The sequence below is a fragment of the Petaurus breviceps genome, unplaced genomic scaffold, assembly GCF_028583685.1.
Source record: "Petaurus breviceps papuanus isolate PSGF00001 unplaced genomic scaffold, PetGlider_PUasm1.0 355, whole genome shotgun sequence".
NCBI classification, from domain to species: Eukaryota; Metazoa; Chordata; class Mammalia; order Diprotodontia; family Petauridae; genus Petaurus; species Petaurus breviceps.
The window spans coordinates 1,123,460-1,141,626 of NW_027186289.1; the positions used below are offsets into that span (position 1 = coordinate 1,123,460).

Consider the following 18,167-nt stretch of genomic DNA (forward strand, 5'->3'; position numbering starts at 1 on the left):
CACCCCAGTTACCTGCTTCCATTTTAACTTTAGCTGCATTGGTTTTGTTTGTGAAAAAGATTTTTAATTTTATTTAATCAAAAGTGCTTATTTTGCCTTCTCGATCCTCTGTGTCCCTTTTTTGTCCTTCCCATAATCAGAGATTTGAAAGATATTTTCTTCCTTACTTTGCTTATGATATCATCCTTTATGTCTGGGTCACATACATATATGGAGCTTTCTTGGTGTGTGCTGTGAGATGTTGGTCTATACCAAGTTTCTGTCAGATTGCCATCCAGTTTTCCTCAGTTTTGTGAAGTAGTGAGTTCTAGCCCCAGTACCTGGCATTTTTGAGTACATCAAATAGTAAATTACTCTGCTTATTTGCTTCTGTATGCTTTGTACCTAATCTCTTCCACTGATTTACCTCTATTTTTTAACCAGTACCAAGTCATTTTTGTGATTACTGCTTTGTAATAATATACAGCTAGGTCATGATTAATGTGTGTTTGAATAATGTGAAATCTGATTTTGTGCAAATTACAAAATACCAGATCTTATGTAATGTGACTCAAAATTCAATTAATGTGATTTGTGCAAGTTAGTCAAGGGTTTTTAACACACTGCAGTGTTATCAGCCTGCATTTGCCTATCACTGAATGTAAATATGATGGGCTACCAACAGTTGTATTAATTTTTTTAAGTGCCCTTAACAAAATGGACAAAGTGAAAAATGCTTCAGATAGAAACAGTCAGTGCAAAGAAGAGGCTTATTATGACATTTGAACAAAAACTTGATATAACTGAATGGCATGAACATGGTCATATGATTCTGAATAAGGATAAGATATCAGAACACTTCAATCCATGGCTCAGAATATTGTAAAACACAGACAAAACAAAAGAAAAGGCAAGGTAACACCAACATTTTGTGTTTGTACACAACTACAAGGAACACAAATGTTACAGTGACAGAAATGGAATGCCTTTTAGCTGTGTGGGTTGAAGATTGAAATGAAAAATGCAGCTCTTTTTCTGGCTGGAATCATGGCAGGTGTAGAAGAAAAGAAGCTACCATCCGTTCTAGAATCCCTTCTGAAAAAAAGGAAAGGCTTTTGCAATCCTGAAGGCCAATCGCTTGAAGAAGAAGATGACTATAAAAAAAGCTCCATAAAATACAGAGAAAAGTTATCTATGAAAAAGCTAAAGCCTGCCATAAGGAGTACAGACAGATGTACAGAAGTGAAATCCAGCTGGCTAGAATGGCATGCAAAGCTGGCAGCTACTACATACCTGCTGAACCCAAGTTAGCTTTTGTGATCAGAATCAGGGCTATCAATGGTGTTAGCCCAAAGGTCCAGAAAGTATGGCAGCTTCTTTGCCTTCGCCAAATCTTCAATGGCACTTTTGTTAAGCTTAACAAGTCCTCGATTAACATGCTGAGGATTGTGGAACCATACATCACATGGGGTTATCCAAACTAGAGGTCTGTGAATGACTTGATTTACAAATGTGGTTATGGCAAGATCAAGAAACAGAGAATTGCCCTGACAGATAATAACCTTATTGCAAAATCTCTTGGTAAATATGGACTTATCTGCATGGAGGACTTGATCCATGAGATCTATACTGTTGGCAAGCACTTCAAAGCTGCCAACAACTTCCTGTGGCCCTTCAAATTATCTTCACGAGGGGGAATGAAGAAAAAGACCTCACATTTTGTGGAAGGTGGAGATGCTGATAACAAGGAAGACCAGGTCAACAGGCTTATTAGAAGAATGAACTAAGGTCTCTACACTATGATTATTTTTCTAATGGTCTGTTAATAAAAATGCCTGTGACAGAAAAAAAAAATGAAAAATGCATTCCTTTAGCTAAGCAGTCATAAAGACAAACATCTCAAATTTATCTAAAGTAGTGAAAGAAAATGTAAATGAAATACTGAAAAACTCTCACAGCAAGCACTGCTAGGTTCAGTTGCTTTAAAAATTGAGTTCATAATTGCATAATGTTAAAATTGTCAGAGAGGCAGGCAGTGCTGATGAGGACACAGCTGCTAGATATCCTGATGTTTTGAAGAAAACACTGAAATGAGGTGGATATCCTGATCAATATATTTTAATTTGGATGAAACAGATTTATTCTGGAAAAGGATGCCTTCCACAACTTATGTTTCTAATAAAGAAAAACAACCTGGATGTAAAGGGCTAAGGATCGCCTACCATTTTATTATTGGCAGCTGGGTGGAGCAGTGATAGAATGCTGGGCCTGGAGTCAGGAAGACTCCTCTTCCTGAGTTCAAATCTGGCCTCAAACACTCAGACCCAGATCACTGTAGTTTTGTCATCTGTCAAAAGAGCTGGAGAAGGAAGTGGAAAACCATTCCATTATCTTTGCCAAGAAAATCCTATATGAGGTCATTAAGAGTTGGATGTGACTGCAAAATAACTAAACAACAATAGACACTTTTTGGTTATTGTTGCTTTTGGAAGCAAAGGGGGTTAAGTGATTTGCCCAGGGTCACACAGCTAGTGTCTGAGGCTGGAGTTGAACCCAAGTCCGCCTGACTTCAGGGGCAGTGTACTTAACTGCCCCAACAAATACTTTTATTGGGAAGCAATGCAGAAGTGGGATTTAAACTAAAACGAATGCTTGTTTTTCAGTGTCAAAATCCTTGTGCTCTGAGAGGCTACAACCATCAATTGTTTCTAATTCTTTAGCAGTCAAGTAAGGAAGGAGGGGTGACTGAAGCTGTTTTCAAAGACTAACCCAGCTGTTGGAAAATGTTGCAAAGTCAACAAGATCTCATTTAAAACATTACTGATTTTAGAGAGTTCGCAGGTTATCCAACTACACTTGGCTCATTATAAGAATGTAAAAATCTTTTCCCTACCAAACACAAAATCATTATCACAGCCCATGGACTGAGGTACTTTTGCAACATTTAAGTCTCACTACTTAAGGGGAAAAAAAACCTTTTGAACAGATAGTTGCTAAAATTACAGGTGATGATGCAATTTCATGAACTGATTTCTGGAAGAATTTATGATGTTAAAGATACAATAAAAAATATTCACCATACTTGGCAACAAATATCTACATGCAAAACGCAGGGGTGTGGAAACTCATATTGCCACACTGTGCAAATTACAATTTTTACAGTTTTCTCTCTGTTATGGAAGAAATAACAACTTTGGAAGAAAGCTTACTTTTAATGAACCAAGGAGCTATGACGATGTCCGGGAACTACTCACTTCACACTTGGGAGAATTGACTAGTGATGACCTTTATTCATGTGTGTAATTGTTCAAAATGGTTTCTAATAATTTCCTTTATTTCTCCATTTTTTTGTGAATTCACTTTTTTCATTTTAGTTCTAATAATTTGGTTTCCTTCTTGACTTAAAAAGACATCAAACTAGCCCAAATTTTAAAATCTCCTAATTTTGTTTATTGAATATTTTTTTCTTTCCATTTTGTTAATCTCTTTGATTTTCAAGATTTCTATTTTGTTGTTTGATTTTTTTAAAGTTAGTTTTCTAGGTTTTTTTTTTTTTCATGGCCAATTCATTCATCTCCTTCCTCCCCTTTTTGCTGATGAATGTTGATAAGCAGTTCCCCTTCAAGAGTATTTTGGCTGCATCCCAAACATTTTGGTATGTTGGCTCCTTGTTAATACCTTTATTACTTTTTTTTTTTTGCCTTTTGGAGTGTAGTTGGGGTTAAGCAACTTGCCCAAGGTCACACGGCTAATTTTTATGTTAGGTGTCTGAGGCTGGATTTGAACTCAAGTCCTCCTGACTCCAGGGCCAGTGCTGTATTCACTGCACCACCTAGCTGCCCCAGTTAATATCTTTATTGAACTTATTTATTGCTTTTATAATTTATTCTTTGATCCACCCATTCTTAAGGATTAAGTTAATCTCCATTAAACTGTAATTACTTCTTCAACAGACCTTTATTGAATGGTGGTCAGGAAAAGATGTTTAACATTTCTGCCTTTCTTCGTCTGTTTATGCAGTTTTATGTCCTAAAATATGGTCCATTTTTTGTAACAGTGCCATGCACAGCTGAAAAATATATCCATAGCTATACTATATTTATATCTTCATATCTCTCTGCGCATCAATATATTTAGACATATTCCTCTCTATTCCCATAAAATATCAGGGGTCTCAAATCTAACTTTCCTAAAATTCCATTCAGGTCCTTAAACTTCTTTCTTTCTTGTTTGTTTACTCATTCTTTCATTCATTTATGGTTAGATCTGGGAAGGTCTGAATGGGTCAGTCAGTAAGTGAACACTTTAAAGCACCTATTATGAGTCATGCTGGGGATTAAAAAAAGGTAAAAGGCAGTGTCTGCTCTCCAGGAGGACATAGTCTGAGGGAGACAGTGAGCAAACAACTCTACAAATAGGCTACATACAGGATAAACCCAAAGTTGTCCACAGAGGAAGACACTAGAAATAAGGAGGGCTGACAAAACCTTCCTTTAGAAGGTGGGATTTTAGTTGGGGCTTACATGAGGCCAGGAGGTGGAGATGAGGGAGTGCATTCTCCCTCATGGGACAGCCAGTGAAAATGTCCAGGCAGCATCTTGTTCAAGAAATGGCAGAGGCCAGTGTCGATGGGCATGGTAAAGTGTCAGAAGACTAGAAGGGCGGGGTGAGGCAGGTTATGAAGGGTCTTGAACACCAGACGATTTTGCATTAGATCCTGGAGGTGATAGGGAGCCCCAGGACATAACTAAGGAGCGACATGGTCACAGACATTCTTTAGGAAGGTCACTTTGACAGCTGAGTAGAAGATAGAGCCAACGGGTGTGAGGCTTATTTGTGGCAGGGAGGTGTGTAGCAGGCTATTGCTGTAATCCAGGTGTGAGGCGATGAGGGTCATCACCAGAGCAGTGCCAGTGTCAGAGAAGAGAAGGGGCATATTTGAGACATCACAAAGGTAGAATTGACAGGCCTTTGGCAACAGCTTGGGTATGAGGCATGACAGATAGTGAGGAGACCAGGGTGGCTCCTGTGCTGTGATCGCTGCGGACAGGGAAGAGCTAGCCCCCTCCCATTTGTTACCTTGTTTGGGGGTTTTCTTAGTTGGGTTAGGCTTAGAGTTGGATCCCTTTTCTTGCTTGCTTCAATCTAATTGATTCTTCCCTACTCCTCTTTCCTCCTCCAATTAAGTAGTCAAGTAAAATACCTTCTGCTCTCCTCTCCTTTAACTTTTGTTTTTTAAATGTCATTTTCTGTGCCTTCTTCTAAGAAGGATTTCTTTCCCTCATTCTCTTCATTATTTATCTTCCCTTTCTATTCCAGACTTTAATTCATGGTCCTTATACTTTTGTTCTTTAGTCTCTAACATTCCTCTTGGAATTAAAGCTTCTAAGGTACCTAGTTTAGGTTCCTTCTTCTAAAGAGTTTCTATATTGGCCTTGTGCCCCTGAGACACTTCCTTAGCTTATCTTTCCTTGACCTATTTTCAAAGTTGTCTTTGCTGTCTTTCCACAGTGCTGCTTTTGATGAAGGTGCTTACTATAGTTTCTCTTTGAATTTCTTTTTTCCCTCATTATTATTATTTGTCTTTTTTTTTGGAGGACAGTTGGGATTAAGTGACTTGCCCAAGGTCACACGGCTAGTTTTTGTGTGTATGTGTGTTGTGTCTGAGGCTGGATTTAAACTCAGGTCCTCCTGACTCCAGGGCCAGTGCTCTATTCACTGAGCCACCTAGCCACACCTCTCTTTGAATTTCTTAATGAATCATTATTCATCCTAGTCTTTTTAGATATTTACAAGAGTATATGTGTGACTGATAGACTCCTTTGTGACCAACTAGCAATCCCAAAAAGAAATCTCATTTCCACATTTGAAGGAATGCCTCCAAATCTACATCTCATCACCTCCCAATTACCTGACATGAGCAAGCAGGTACATTCTCCCATCATTCTGAAGGTCTATTCGTATGAGCAACTGTATCTTATTCAGTCTGCTGACCTGCTCAGGCCTATGTGACAGTCGGACTGGGGAAAACTCATGGTTCAGTCTGTGTGCAGATGGGGCTCCATTGACAAAACTGAGACCTCATTATCCCTGACACAGAGCGGTCACTAGTGTCTTAAGTTAAGTAGGGTTGCTCTGTATCATGCTTTGCTTTGGTAAATTGCTTTGCAAACGTTATCTCATTCTATCTTCAGAACCGTGTGAGGTGGGTGCTATTATTGTCTTCATTTTACAGTAAGAAAGTGGAGGCAGTGATTTCTCTAGGGTCACACAGCTAGCAAATATCTGAGGTCATATTTGAACTCAGGTCTTCCTCCTGACTCCATGTTCAATACACTGTATCCGGTGTTGCCTAAGAGCTACAAGTGAGATTTGTTATTATTAGCTGCTGGGAGCATTCCTTAGTATTTAAGAGTTTAATATTCTTCATTTGAGAACCAGTTGTTAATGTGCTTTGACCACTCATCTTTGAGTGAAAGGCTTTTGGTTTGGGGCACTTCTGTTGATTGTCTGTATATCTTGGATACCAAACCCTTATTCAGGAAGTCTGATGCAAAGATGTTTTCCCTCATTTCACCAGCTACCTTCTTTGGATATGTAGTAAAAACCCAATTCTGTTGCCTCCGGTTATGTTTCATAGAGTAGAAGTTCCATGAAGGCTTTATCTTTATCTTCATACTTTATCTTTATTGACCTATAGATCACAATTGATGCAACTTCAAGTAATGCAAAATTTGATTTTGTACAAATTGCAAAATCCCAATTGCACTTAATAAGTCAAAATTCAAATAATGTGACACATGAGCTTGTCAGGGGTTTTTAGGGCACATTATGCCATCAGCCTGCCCTTCCCCAAGGTTGTATGCGGATATATGCAAACCATGTTAGCAAACCCTGGGCTGAGTTTATATTTTGTTAAGCCTTTAACAAAATGGGCAAAAGGAAGAATCTTTCAGACAGAAACCCTGGTAGCACAAAAAGGAACAGGCTTGTTCTTACAGCAGAACAAAAATCTGATGTAACTGAATAGCACGAACATGACCCTAGCAAGTCTAGATAAGATACAGAATACTATAAAGCACACATATAATGAGATAAAATAAGAATAAAGGAAGGAAAAGAAGGCCACGGGGCATCAGCTTTCTGTACTTTGCCAACAACTGCTATGAACAGAAACGTCGGTGACAGAAACAGATCTGGTCCTAGCTGCATGAAGACCGCGATAGGAAGGAAGCACGTTCTCAGCAGAGCAGCCCTTCAGACCAAAGCCTTCGAAAGGCAGTGACAGGAAGCTGAATCGAAGGGGAGGCAGAGGAACTTTTTCCTCCAAGTGTTGACTGAAGTGCTTTAAAAATAAAGTTCAACTGAGTGTTAAATGACCAGAGGGGCAGCCAGTGCAGACAAGGATGTAGAAGCCGAACATTCTGATGTTCTAAAGAAAATAATGAAGGTGGATACACTGATCCACAGAATACTGATGTGGAGGAAACAGGCTTATTCTGGAGGAGGTCTTCCAGAACTTAGATTTCTAAGACAGGAGAAAACTCCAGGACTGAAAGTATCTAAGGATCACTCAATACTTTTGTTGAGAGGTGATGCCGCAGGGGATTGAAAATCAAAACCAATGCTTATCAATCTTGCAATCCTTGTGTTGTGAGAGGCTTCCAGTTCTTTGGCAGTGAAATAAGAAACTCTGGGTGACTAGAGCTGTTTCTAAAGCCTGTTTTTGAAGTTATGCCGGCTTACCTGCTGAACAATATTGCAAGAACCACAGCTTTTCATTTAAAGTATTAGTGATTTTAGATAACCCCAGGTCATCCAAGCACACTTGATGTTCATTACAGGAGAATATAAGCATGCAAATTCCTCAAATGAGATGTGGAAAAAGCTCTTTATGCTAATTAGCATATGCACGAAGAGAGAAAGCAGTTCAGTCTATGCTGCTAAGATATTTAAAAGATGACAATAATGACATTTTTGCCATATTCTCAGCATAGGCTTGTCTCTAAGTATGATAGTAATTTTAAATATTTTGCTTTCTATAACTTCTCTATTACTTTACAATAAACATGAATTCAAAATACATTTTTCTTTGTTGTTATATTACATTAATAAAGATAAAAACACATTTTAAAAGTTTTCATTGCATATTTCCATTGAGCTGGAATCGGTTAACATATTTTATATGTAACTCTGAATAGCGTGAATGTAAATAATGTGATGACTGCATGGGATTCATTATTTACACTAATCGGCGCCTAGCTATGTTGCGAGCATGGTGTGTAGGTGAGTAGCACATAGTGGGTACTTAAGAAATGCCTGTTGATAGATACAAAGCAAACATTACATTTACTCCACCAATGGAGGTCATCTGGTGAAATGAGTAAGCACTTCTCCCATTGCTGGAAAATATGCTGTTAGCTTTGTCACTGGCTGAACATTCATAGGAGTGGAAGGGACCTCAGAGGACATGTAGCACACCCCACTCCTTTTTTTTTACAGATGAGGAAAGGCAGCCCAGGTAAATCAAGGACCTTGTCTGAGGTCACAGATATAAGTGAGCCGAGCCGTGACTGCAGCCTGGGTCATCACACTCCAAATCTAGCACCTTTCCCACAGTACCACTTTATCAACTCTCTTATTAAGTCACAGAATCCCTATAGTTCAAGTATTAGGCAAGATAGAGTTATGTCTATTTATTTAACTATGTTCAGCACTTCTATTTCCCTTTGGAAAGAGGTTTCATCCCTGACCTTCATGTAGTTACAAACACACAATGTCATTCTTATAGAGTCTAAATACCTGCATCATCACTGCATTCATTTACTTCAAGTGGATTATCATCGCATGGCAGATGGGCTCTTCTCGGAGCCCATTTGGCTGGATTTCCACGACTACTATTTTAATCGTTCTCATCAAGGCCTCTGCTTCTTTTATCCATAGGCAATAGTGCTTGCTAGGTAGAGAAACATTCATCTCATGTATCTTATGCTTTCATAACTGTTGAATAATTTGGATCAGTGGATGAGAATCTATAATTAAAGTGGTATGGAACTACTAGATTGCTATTTTTTCCTACCTCCTTCAAAAAAAAAAAATCTATATACAAAAGTTCCAAAGGCTTGTTGGTACTTTGAAAGTCAGTTGAATTAGCTGGTTGCACATTCCTTTAAAGACATCAAACACAAAACCCAGCATTTCATCATAAATATTAGCTGTCCTTTTGGACTAGTAAGATGCTTGCATCAAAACAGAGTTCTCTCTTGACCTAAATATTAAAACCCCCCCCCACTGTCATTTAATGCTTTCAATGTGATAGAGAATAATTCCTTCAGTAGCACCAACTGCTACTTAGCACTTAGGCGCCAGTACCTTACTGCATTGCACAGTTCCAATTTCTGCAATTTGCACAAAAGGCATCCTCTAAAAAACAACTACTGGGTCCTCAAGGTTCCACTCCTAGCTTTTGAACTTGTAACACTTTTCACAGAGTTCCAGCATACAGTTGCTTCCACCATGTCATCCAAGGAAAACCCATGTCAAGGAGAATTAGTTGTTGTTCAGTTATTTCATTCATGTCCAACTTTTCACGGCCCCATTTGGGGTTTTCTTGGCAGAGATACTAAGGCAAATAGGGTTAAGTGATTTGCACAGGTCACACAGCTAGTATTTGTCTGAGGCTGGATTTGAATTCAAGTCTTCCTGGCCCCAATCTATCCACTGTATCACCTAGCTACCGGAAACAGTAATTACATTGTAATAAAATATAAAACTAAAGTATGTTCCCTGGAGGAAAACTCAGAATCTCAGACTCCCTGAGTGGATGCTTAGTGAATTCCTTATTTATTGATTCAATGGGTTTTGGGCCAATATGAGTCTGATGGTGACTTTCCCACCTTTATTACATTAAAAGGACTTCATTCCAGAATGAGTTCTCTGGTAGTGACCCTTCCTATTGAAGACTTTCCCACAGTCATTGGATTAAAAGGGGTTCTTTCCAGTTGGATGGTCTAACTCCAGGATCTGAGGGTTTTTCCATTCATTGAATTCAGAGTTTTACTCTAGCATGAGCTCTCTTATGCCTACCAAGGGTCCACCTCTCACTGATGGCTTCTCTACTCCTATTACATTCACTCTAGTGTGACTCATATGATGACTAATAATGGTCTATCTCATGGAAAGCTTTCCAACATTCATTGTATTCAAGTGGTTTCACTGCAGTATGAGGTTCTCTAATGATAAATAAGGCCTCTTGTGTGGCTGAAGAGATCTCCACATTAAACAGATTTCACTCCAATATGAGCTCTGATGGCTTTTAAGGTATTACTTATGCCTGAAGGCTTTTCCACATCCCTTATATTCAAAGGGCTACATTCCAGTATGAGTTCTCTGATGTCTATTGAGGCTTCCTCTCTGGCTGAAGGCCTTCCCACATTCATTACATTCAAAGGCTCTTGCTCCAGTATGAATTGTCTGATGACTAATAAGGTGTCCTTTTTGACTGAAGGATTTCCCACATTCATTGCATTCAAAGGGTTTCCCTACAGTATGAATTCTCTGATGTCTTATAAGGTTCTGGCTGGCACTAAAGGCTTTCCCACATGCATTACATTCAAAGGGCTTCCCCCCAGTATGAATTCTCTGATGCCTAATAAGGTTCTGCCTGTCATTGAAGGCTCTTCCACATTCATTACATTCAAAGGGTTTGACTCCAGTATGAGTCCTCAGATGTCTAATAAGATTCTGCCTGTCATTGAAGGCTTTCCCACATTCATTGCACTTAAAGGGTTTCACTCCAGTGTGGGTTCTCTGATGTCTAATAAGGGACTGCCTGTCATTGAAAGCTTTCCCACATTCATTACATTTAAAGGGTTTCACTCCAGTGTGGGTTCTCTGATGGATAATAAAGTGTCCCTTCTGGCTAAAGGCTTTCCCACATTCATTACATTCAAAGGGTTTCACTCCAGTATGAGTTCTCTGATGGCTTTTAAGACAATCCTTCCGCATAAAAGCTTTCTCACATTCATTACATTCAAAGGGTTTCACACCAGTATGAGTTCTCTCATGTCTAATAAGGGTCTGCCTCTCATTGAAGGCTTTCCCACATACATTACATTCAAAAGGCTTCACTCCTGTATGGATTTTCTGGTGTCTAATAAGGTTCCGACTGTCATTGAAGGCTTTTCCACATTCATTACATTCAAAGGGTTTCACTCCAATATGAGTTCTCTGATGGCTTTTAAGGTAATGCTTCCGTCTGAAGCCTTTCCCACATTCATTACATTCAAAGGGTTTGATCCCAGTATGAGTTCCCTGATGGCTAACGAGGTTTTCTCTCCAGCCGAAGGCTTTTTCACATTCATTACATTTAAAGGGTTTCACTCCAGAATGAGTTCTCTCATGTCTAACAAGGGACTGCCTCTCATTGAAAGCTTTCCCACATTCATTACATTCAAATGGTTTCACTCCAGTATGAATTTTCTGGTGTCTAATTAGGTTCCGACTGTCATTGAAAGCTTTCCCACATTCATTACATTGAAAGGGTTTCACTCCAGTATGTGTTCTCTGATGGCTTTTAAGGTAGTGCTTTCGTCTGAAGCCTTTCCCACAGTCATTACATTCAAAGAGTTTCTCTCTAGTATGAATAGTCTGATGCTCAGTAAGATTTGCTCTTTTGTCAAAAGCTTTTCCACAGTCATTATATTCATACAGCTTTTCACTAGCACATGTTTTATGACATTTGATGAGGTCTGAGCGGTAATTGAGTGTTTTCCTTTCTGTGTGATGAATATTAAATTTCTTCCCTGAGGCACCTGCATTACGTTGAATTCTGTCTGAAAACTGTCTGAAGTTCTTTCCAAGTGTATTATATTTATGGAGGCTTTTTCCTATGGTGGTTCTCCATTGTGGAAAAAAGATTGGCCCCAGACTAAAATGTCTTTCAAAGGAATTACAATCAGGGACATTTGCTTTACAAAATGTTCCTTTGTGAGTGACTATTAATTCCTGGCACTCTCGCTCCTTGGGGCCCTGCTGGTTCTCAAAGTTGACCATACAGTCCCCAGATTCTCCTATGTTGAGATGCCAGGGATCGTCTTGTGGTCCTTCTTCCTCAGCCAAAGCATCCAGACAAACGTCCTCAGTCAGAATTGAGTCCTTATTTTCATACCTCGTCTGATTAAAAAAATCTGAAAGAAATAAAAATGTGTTAGTAGCCATTCTCCTCTCTGCTTCATAAGTTCTAAATTCTGCCACTTCCATCGAGGAGAAAAATATTCAATATGAACTAGATAGAACGAACATTTTAACAGGGAAATTGAAATGAGAAACAGGTGAGGAGGATAACGAGGAGCCCAGCTGTGAGCAAAATAAATAAATCACATTCCAAAGTACTGAAAGCACTTAGAGCTAGTGCTGAAAACAATGAGCTCAATGAAACAGAGACGGTGAACACAATCATCGAAGCAAAATCATTGGCTCAGAAAATCACTGAAGTGGAAACCAATTTGGAATCTATGGTCACTCAACATTCCTGACAATCATCTGTTTGTTTGAAAACAACAACAAAAACTTGTGTTCGATGATTGGGGAATTCCTGAATGACACAAAGTGTATGAATTTAATTGGCAGGAATTTTGTGCCACTAAAAACAAAAATGAAACATTCTAAAAATGTGGAAGGACTTGCAGAGGGAAGAAAGCAGAAGAACTTGCACCGAAGGAAGCACTGTGTTTAAAGGCAACAGCAACAGCTACAGACAGAAAGGAGGGTAACGAAGGCTGTTGAAAAAAAGATGAGGTTGTGGGTGCTACCACGTTCGTGGTGGGATTAACAGTCATCAAATAAAGGAACCTGACAGATACATGTTCAAGCTTTTACAGCCTCCTGGGCTTTTCTTTGCATTTTTCTGGTTTTCTCTTCCATAGTCTAATGTATATACTTGAACAGCTGTATGTCATTATTATTCCCTCTTGTTTGTATGCCATCCATCCCTTAATTCTGACACACCTCCCCCCAAAATCCCCTTGTGATAGTAAGCAGTGATGGTAGCAGATAAGAAAGAAGGGAAAGGCAGGAAGAAGAGTTGATTAAAGGCCAAGTAAAAGCCAAACACTTTACAAATATCACCTCATGTGACACAACAGCCCCGGGAGGTACCTATTGTCATCCTCATTTTACTGTTGAGAAAACAGGCAGACAACTGTTTGGTGACTTGCCCAGGGTCACACACATCTGAGGTCACATGTGAACTCAGGTCTTCCTCAATCCAGGCCCAGTGCTTTATCTGCATACCATATTCCACATACTGAATCCCCCTCTTTCTTCCAAGAGAAAGGATGTAGGTTCCATCATCAGTTATCTCACACTAAGATCTTGCACTATAACTCATCAGAGTTTGACAGCCTTGAAATGTTTTTATTATTTATAATAATGTAGTAACTGTGTACACTGTTTTCCTGGCCCTTTCCTCCCTCTGTGACAATTCTTAAGTCTTTCCCTATTTTTCTGATTTTTACATACTTGCCTTTCCTTATAGTAAAATAATATCCAGTGGCAATCACACCCCACAGTTTGTTCAGATATTCTCTCACCGATGGGCGCCCATTCTTCCTTAGCACTTTGCTGCCAGAAAGTGTGCCAGCACTATTCTATTACACTGAAGACCATTCTTTTGGTCTAGGTTGAGAGAATCCATTTAGTTAGTTTCCTCAAATAACTCCAATCTCTTTTCCAGAACAGACACCGCTTTATAGTGTCCCCAACCACCTATTAGTATTTCTATGCCTACATTGCCTCTTTTCAACATTTTTAGTATCTTTGCCAATTACTGGGTGTGAGATGAAACTTTATAGGTTTCTCTTATTTGTGATTAGGAATTTTTTTGGTAAGGCTGTTGATCGTTTGCATTTCATCAGTAAACTATAAATCACTTGACTGTTATTGGGAAATGGTTCTTCATTTTATGCATTTGTGTCAATTCCCTATATATCCATGATATGAGATTTTTATCAGAATATCCTCTATTCATTTTCCCTAGGGAGAATCTCTTCTTTCCCAGCTGTGTTACTTTTTTTTAATAGCCTTTTAATTTTATATAATCCAAACTGGCTCTCATATTTTATGATGTCCTCTCCTGCTTAAAAATTATTCCCCCACCAAACTTGCTGGTACTAGTTAAAAGACAGAAAACAGGATACATGGGATTGCTAGACAGCATGAATGAGAAATAAGTGAATTCAGCAAATGAAGTGCTCCATACCCCAATAGCATAAATTCCTTAAGAATGTATTTGATAAAAAACTTCTAGGAAGTTAGGGAAGAAGTTTGGCAGAAATGAGGGTAAGACAAACACCTTACACCACATACTATAATGAGGTAAAAATGGATACAGAGGGATAATAAAAAGAGAGGTGACCTCGTTATTAAAGATTACCTCAGAAAGTACTTAGAAGAGGAACAGATCAGGTAAGTTTTATTACTATGGCTAGGAAGCGGATTCTCAACCAAAGGTCATCAGAAAAGCTACACTGGATAATTCTAATTTCAAGAAATCAACTAAACTGACTAAAATCAACAAAAGATAAGGAAAACAGTCAGATGGGGGAAACCCTTTGCATTCAGTATTTCAGATTAAGGACTGATATCCAATATATGGAGAACTAAGAGAAAGAAATATTTAATGACAAGAATCATTCCACAGTGAATAAATAGTCAGAAGATGCACAGATTGTGAACTATTAACAATCATGAAAGACTTTTCCAAATCACTAAGGTCAATTCAGAACAATTCTGAGGTCTGCCCTCTCATTCAGTAAACTGGTAAAGATAACAAAAGATGATAATGTTCAGTGCTGGAAAAGTTGTGAAATTTCAAGCACACTAATGCATGTGGTGGAGCTGAAAACTCTGAGGAACAATTCTCAATTATGCTAAGAAAGCAACACTAAGCATACATGCCAAGGAGGTCAAAGAGAGAGAGAAAGGTCCAATACACAACCAACTATTTGTAGAGGTAATTTCTGCAGGGGAAAACAGTGAAATACCCAAACAAAGAGCGGTGCATAAATTGAACACAGTAAGACTTTGCCTTATAAAATTAATATGGAGAAGACATGGCAGTATAGGAGATTTATATAAATAGATGCAAGGTGAAGAAAGCAGACTTTGGAAAACACTATATACAGTGACTCCAAGGTAAAAGGAAAGAACAAGGAAAATCAAAACTGCATCATTTGTGTAATTGTAACAAGGGAGCTTGGCCCTGGGAAGAGAACTCTGTCTTTGCATAGCTGGGGACCATGGAGGTGGAACACGGCAGACACTGTCTGCACAGGCTATTTTCATAGTCTCAGGTCTGAGACTAGACGAAGAGACACAGGACACCGAATGGTAAAAAGGCTACAGAGAGAAGAAGAAGGCTGCTTGGCAAGGACGAAGAGTTGGAGAGGAAGGCAGCTTCCCCTGCATGGAATGTTCACACAGTCTGCCAGGCCAAGTCTGAGGGAGGAGCCTGCACTCCCGTCAAGCTCATTTGTTTTGTCCTGGGGTGCCTTGGGTGAAGCTATGCTCGTGGCCAAAGCCTTAATTCCCTTATCCAATTAGGTCTCGATGCCAGCTTCAGTAACTTCTAAGGAAAATCTAGTCTAGTCTGACTAGGGTAGGGCCCTCAGAAAGGCTCTCCCAGGGTTGCTGTGAGAATCAAAGCGGATAATATTTATGAAATGCTTTGCAAACCTTAAATGCTATATAAATGAAAACCATTGTGATTATTCCGTTGCCCTGTTTGTCACTTACTCACCTGGGTAAGGGACACTTGGGAATTCTCCCTCAGGAATCCATGGCACTTCTTTCTCCAACTGGGAGATGACATCTGGTTTGGAAATTGAAAGGCCTGATCATGGAGAGAGAAATGGGAAAGTATTGGGGACAGAAGGCCATCTAAGAGTCCAGTCTAGCGTTTTCTTCTTCAGGGAAATAGGGAAGCTAAGAAGGGGCAGAGGGGGTGGCCAAGTGGCTCAGTGAGTAAGAGCACCTGCCCCAGAGTTGGGATGACCTGGGATCGAATACGGACTCAGATACTTAGCACCACACCCAGAAATAACTGGCTGTGTAATCTTGAGCAAGTTACCCCCAATTGCTTTAAAAAAAAAAAAAAGGGGGCAGACAATGGAAAAAAGGCCTCTGACCTCTCTCATCCAAGAGTGGATCATGAATCCTATTCAGACTCAGAAGGACAAAGGATTCATCGGACCTAAGATGTGCCGAGGAAGCAGGACCTTTTAATGTTCCCAGGCATCTGCCATGTGGATTCACCAAGAACCTTCCACTTCAGAGAAGGAGTCTTTCCTTTCACTTGAAGGAAGCTAGAGCCTTAGGGCCAGTACAAAAACTCTATAGGATTTCTGCCTGCATAAGGCAGAGACTTTGCACCTGGGAAAGGGGAGCAGAAAAATTCAATCTAAAGGCTATAATAGGTTTTTGACTGCCTGCCCCTCCTGCCCTAGTTATAGAGCTGGTGAATATTGCTGTACTCTAAGCAAAAACTCAGGGCAGCCCTTCAGGCCCCCAGGGTGGATAGAAGGAAGGATGCAAACACAGCCCAGCAGAGAGATGACCAGTCACGGAGATGGCTGCACTTACCCAAAGACACCAGGTTCTCATAGTTCTCCAACATCACATCCCTGTACAGGTCCTTCTGAGCAGGGCTCAGGCGTCTCCACTCCTCCAATGAGAAGTCCACAGCTACATCTCTGAATGTCACTGGATGCTGAAACATCAGACACATTCCTGCTCAGCCAGAGGCTGGGCCTCTCACAGTTCAAGGGAGACACGGGGAGGTGGCAGGGTATGGAATGAGGGGGCTAAGGCACTGCCAGTTTTGAGGATTCTATATTGGCCTTTACAGGAGAGAATTATGGGAGAAGAATCCAGAGAAGAGAAGAGAACTGGGGCAGGCGAAGAAGGCAATTGTGAAGCTGATTTGGAGATAAGGACCGGAAGAGAGGAAGTCCAGGAGAAGGAAAAGGAGAAAACTGAGGGGGGGGGGTGCCACAGGGAAGCTGGGTGTGGCCTCAAGTCAGTTATCAGGCTCCCGAGTGGGCGCAGCTTTGGAGGTGAGGGAGAGGGAACCTGCGCTGAGATGGATCTCCATCTGGAAGGGGAGCAGGGGAGAACCGAATCTGGTCATGCTGGTCTTTCTGACGCAGCCAAGTACGTGCCACCCATGTTCCAGGAGTGGGGCTAGTCTCCCTCCTACAGGAGATGAAAGATCTTGAGAAATCTCTCTCCAGATAGCAGGCCAGAGGGACAGAAAAATGTCCCTGAAAGGAATGGCATCAAAGGGGAAGAATAGGCCCTGAAGAATAGGGAAACCTAACCCTGGTCAGGAAGTGGAGAGTGGAGGATGTCCCACAGAACAGGAGGAGAAGGAGAAGGAGGAATCTGCACCTGGAAATGGGAAACACTTTGGAAACTTCTCTGGATGTGGCTCATCAGAGAGATCATCCACAGATTATCAGAAGGAGAAGAGACGCATCGTAGGGTGTGTGCGTTTGGGGGGCGGGGTGTGACTGGCTGCTCAGAGGTAACTGAAGAGTGAGGGTGCTGTGTCCCTGGGGTAAGCATCAAACACAAACCCGAGGACTTGCCAGACAACAAGAGGGATCGACCACTCTCTACCTCTGCTGACTCCCATGGACATAAGGGACACTCTAGAAGGAGAGAGCCAAGACTGGAGCAACAGTGAAGACAACAGAGACACAGGTGATTCTCCTCACTCCTGTGTGCTCGAGTCTGGCCACTGAGAAGACAGAACAGATCTGGACCAGTGCCAGCTCCCTGGGAAGATGGACTCTGACTCGAAGGGATGAGGCTGGTATACCTCACAATGTCTGGTATGAGTGTAGTTACCAAGTTTATGGTAAAGATAAAGATGTCAGGTCACAGAGAAGTCAAACCTTCCACAAAGAGCTCCCCAAAGTATCGGGCATTGCCCAAGAAAAAAGGACAGAGAAATCTGCAAAGACTTTTCCCTAAGCCTTCAATCTAGACCAGTAATAAATGAAAAGGATGGAGGAGGGGTCAGCGATCGAAACAAAGAGAGCCAGTGTGGTCTCCAGTGACCCGGCCAGAAACCAGCAGAGTTAGGGAGAGGAGAGGAGCCACGGCAAACTCTGGCCAAGGTCACT

General features: G+C 40.6%; 1 protein-coding gene and 1 pseudogene across 1 annotated transcript in view; one reads left to right on the forward strand and one right to left on the reverse strand.

The window, feature by feature from the left end:
- The first annotated feature begins 981 nt into the window (after positions 1–981).
- Positions 982–1,840, forward strand: LOC138168173 (large ribosomal subunit protein uL30-like; annotated as a pseudogene).
- A 4,799-nt stretch (positions 1,841–6,639) lies between these two features.
- Positions 6,640–18,167, reverse strand: part of LOC138168147 (zinc finger protein 135-like) — a 24,151-nt gene continuing 12,623 nt past the window's right edge. The window contains exons 3-5 of the mRNA XM_069097185.1: positions 16,621–16,747; positions 15,779–15,871; positions 6,640–12,167 (exon numbers count right to left, since the gene is read on the reverse strand). Coding sequence (XP_068953286.1) covers positions 10,348–12,167; positions 15,779–15,871; positions 16,621–16,747 — 2,040 coding nt within the window. The 3' untranslated portion in view covers positions 6,640–10,347. The remainder of the gene's footprint in view (positions 12,168–15,778; positions 15,872–16,620; positions 16,748–18,167) is intronic.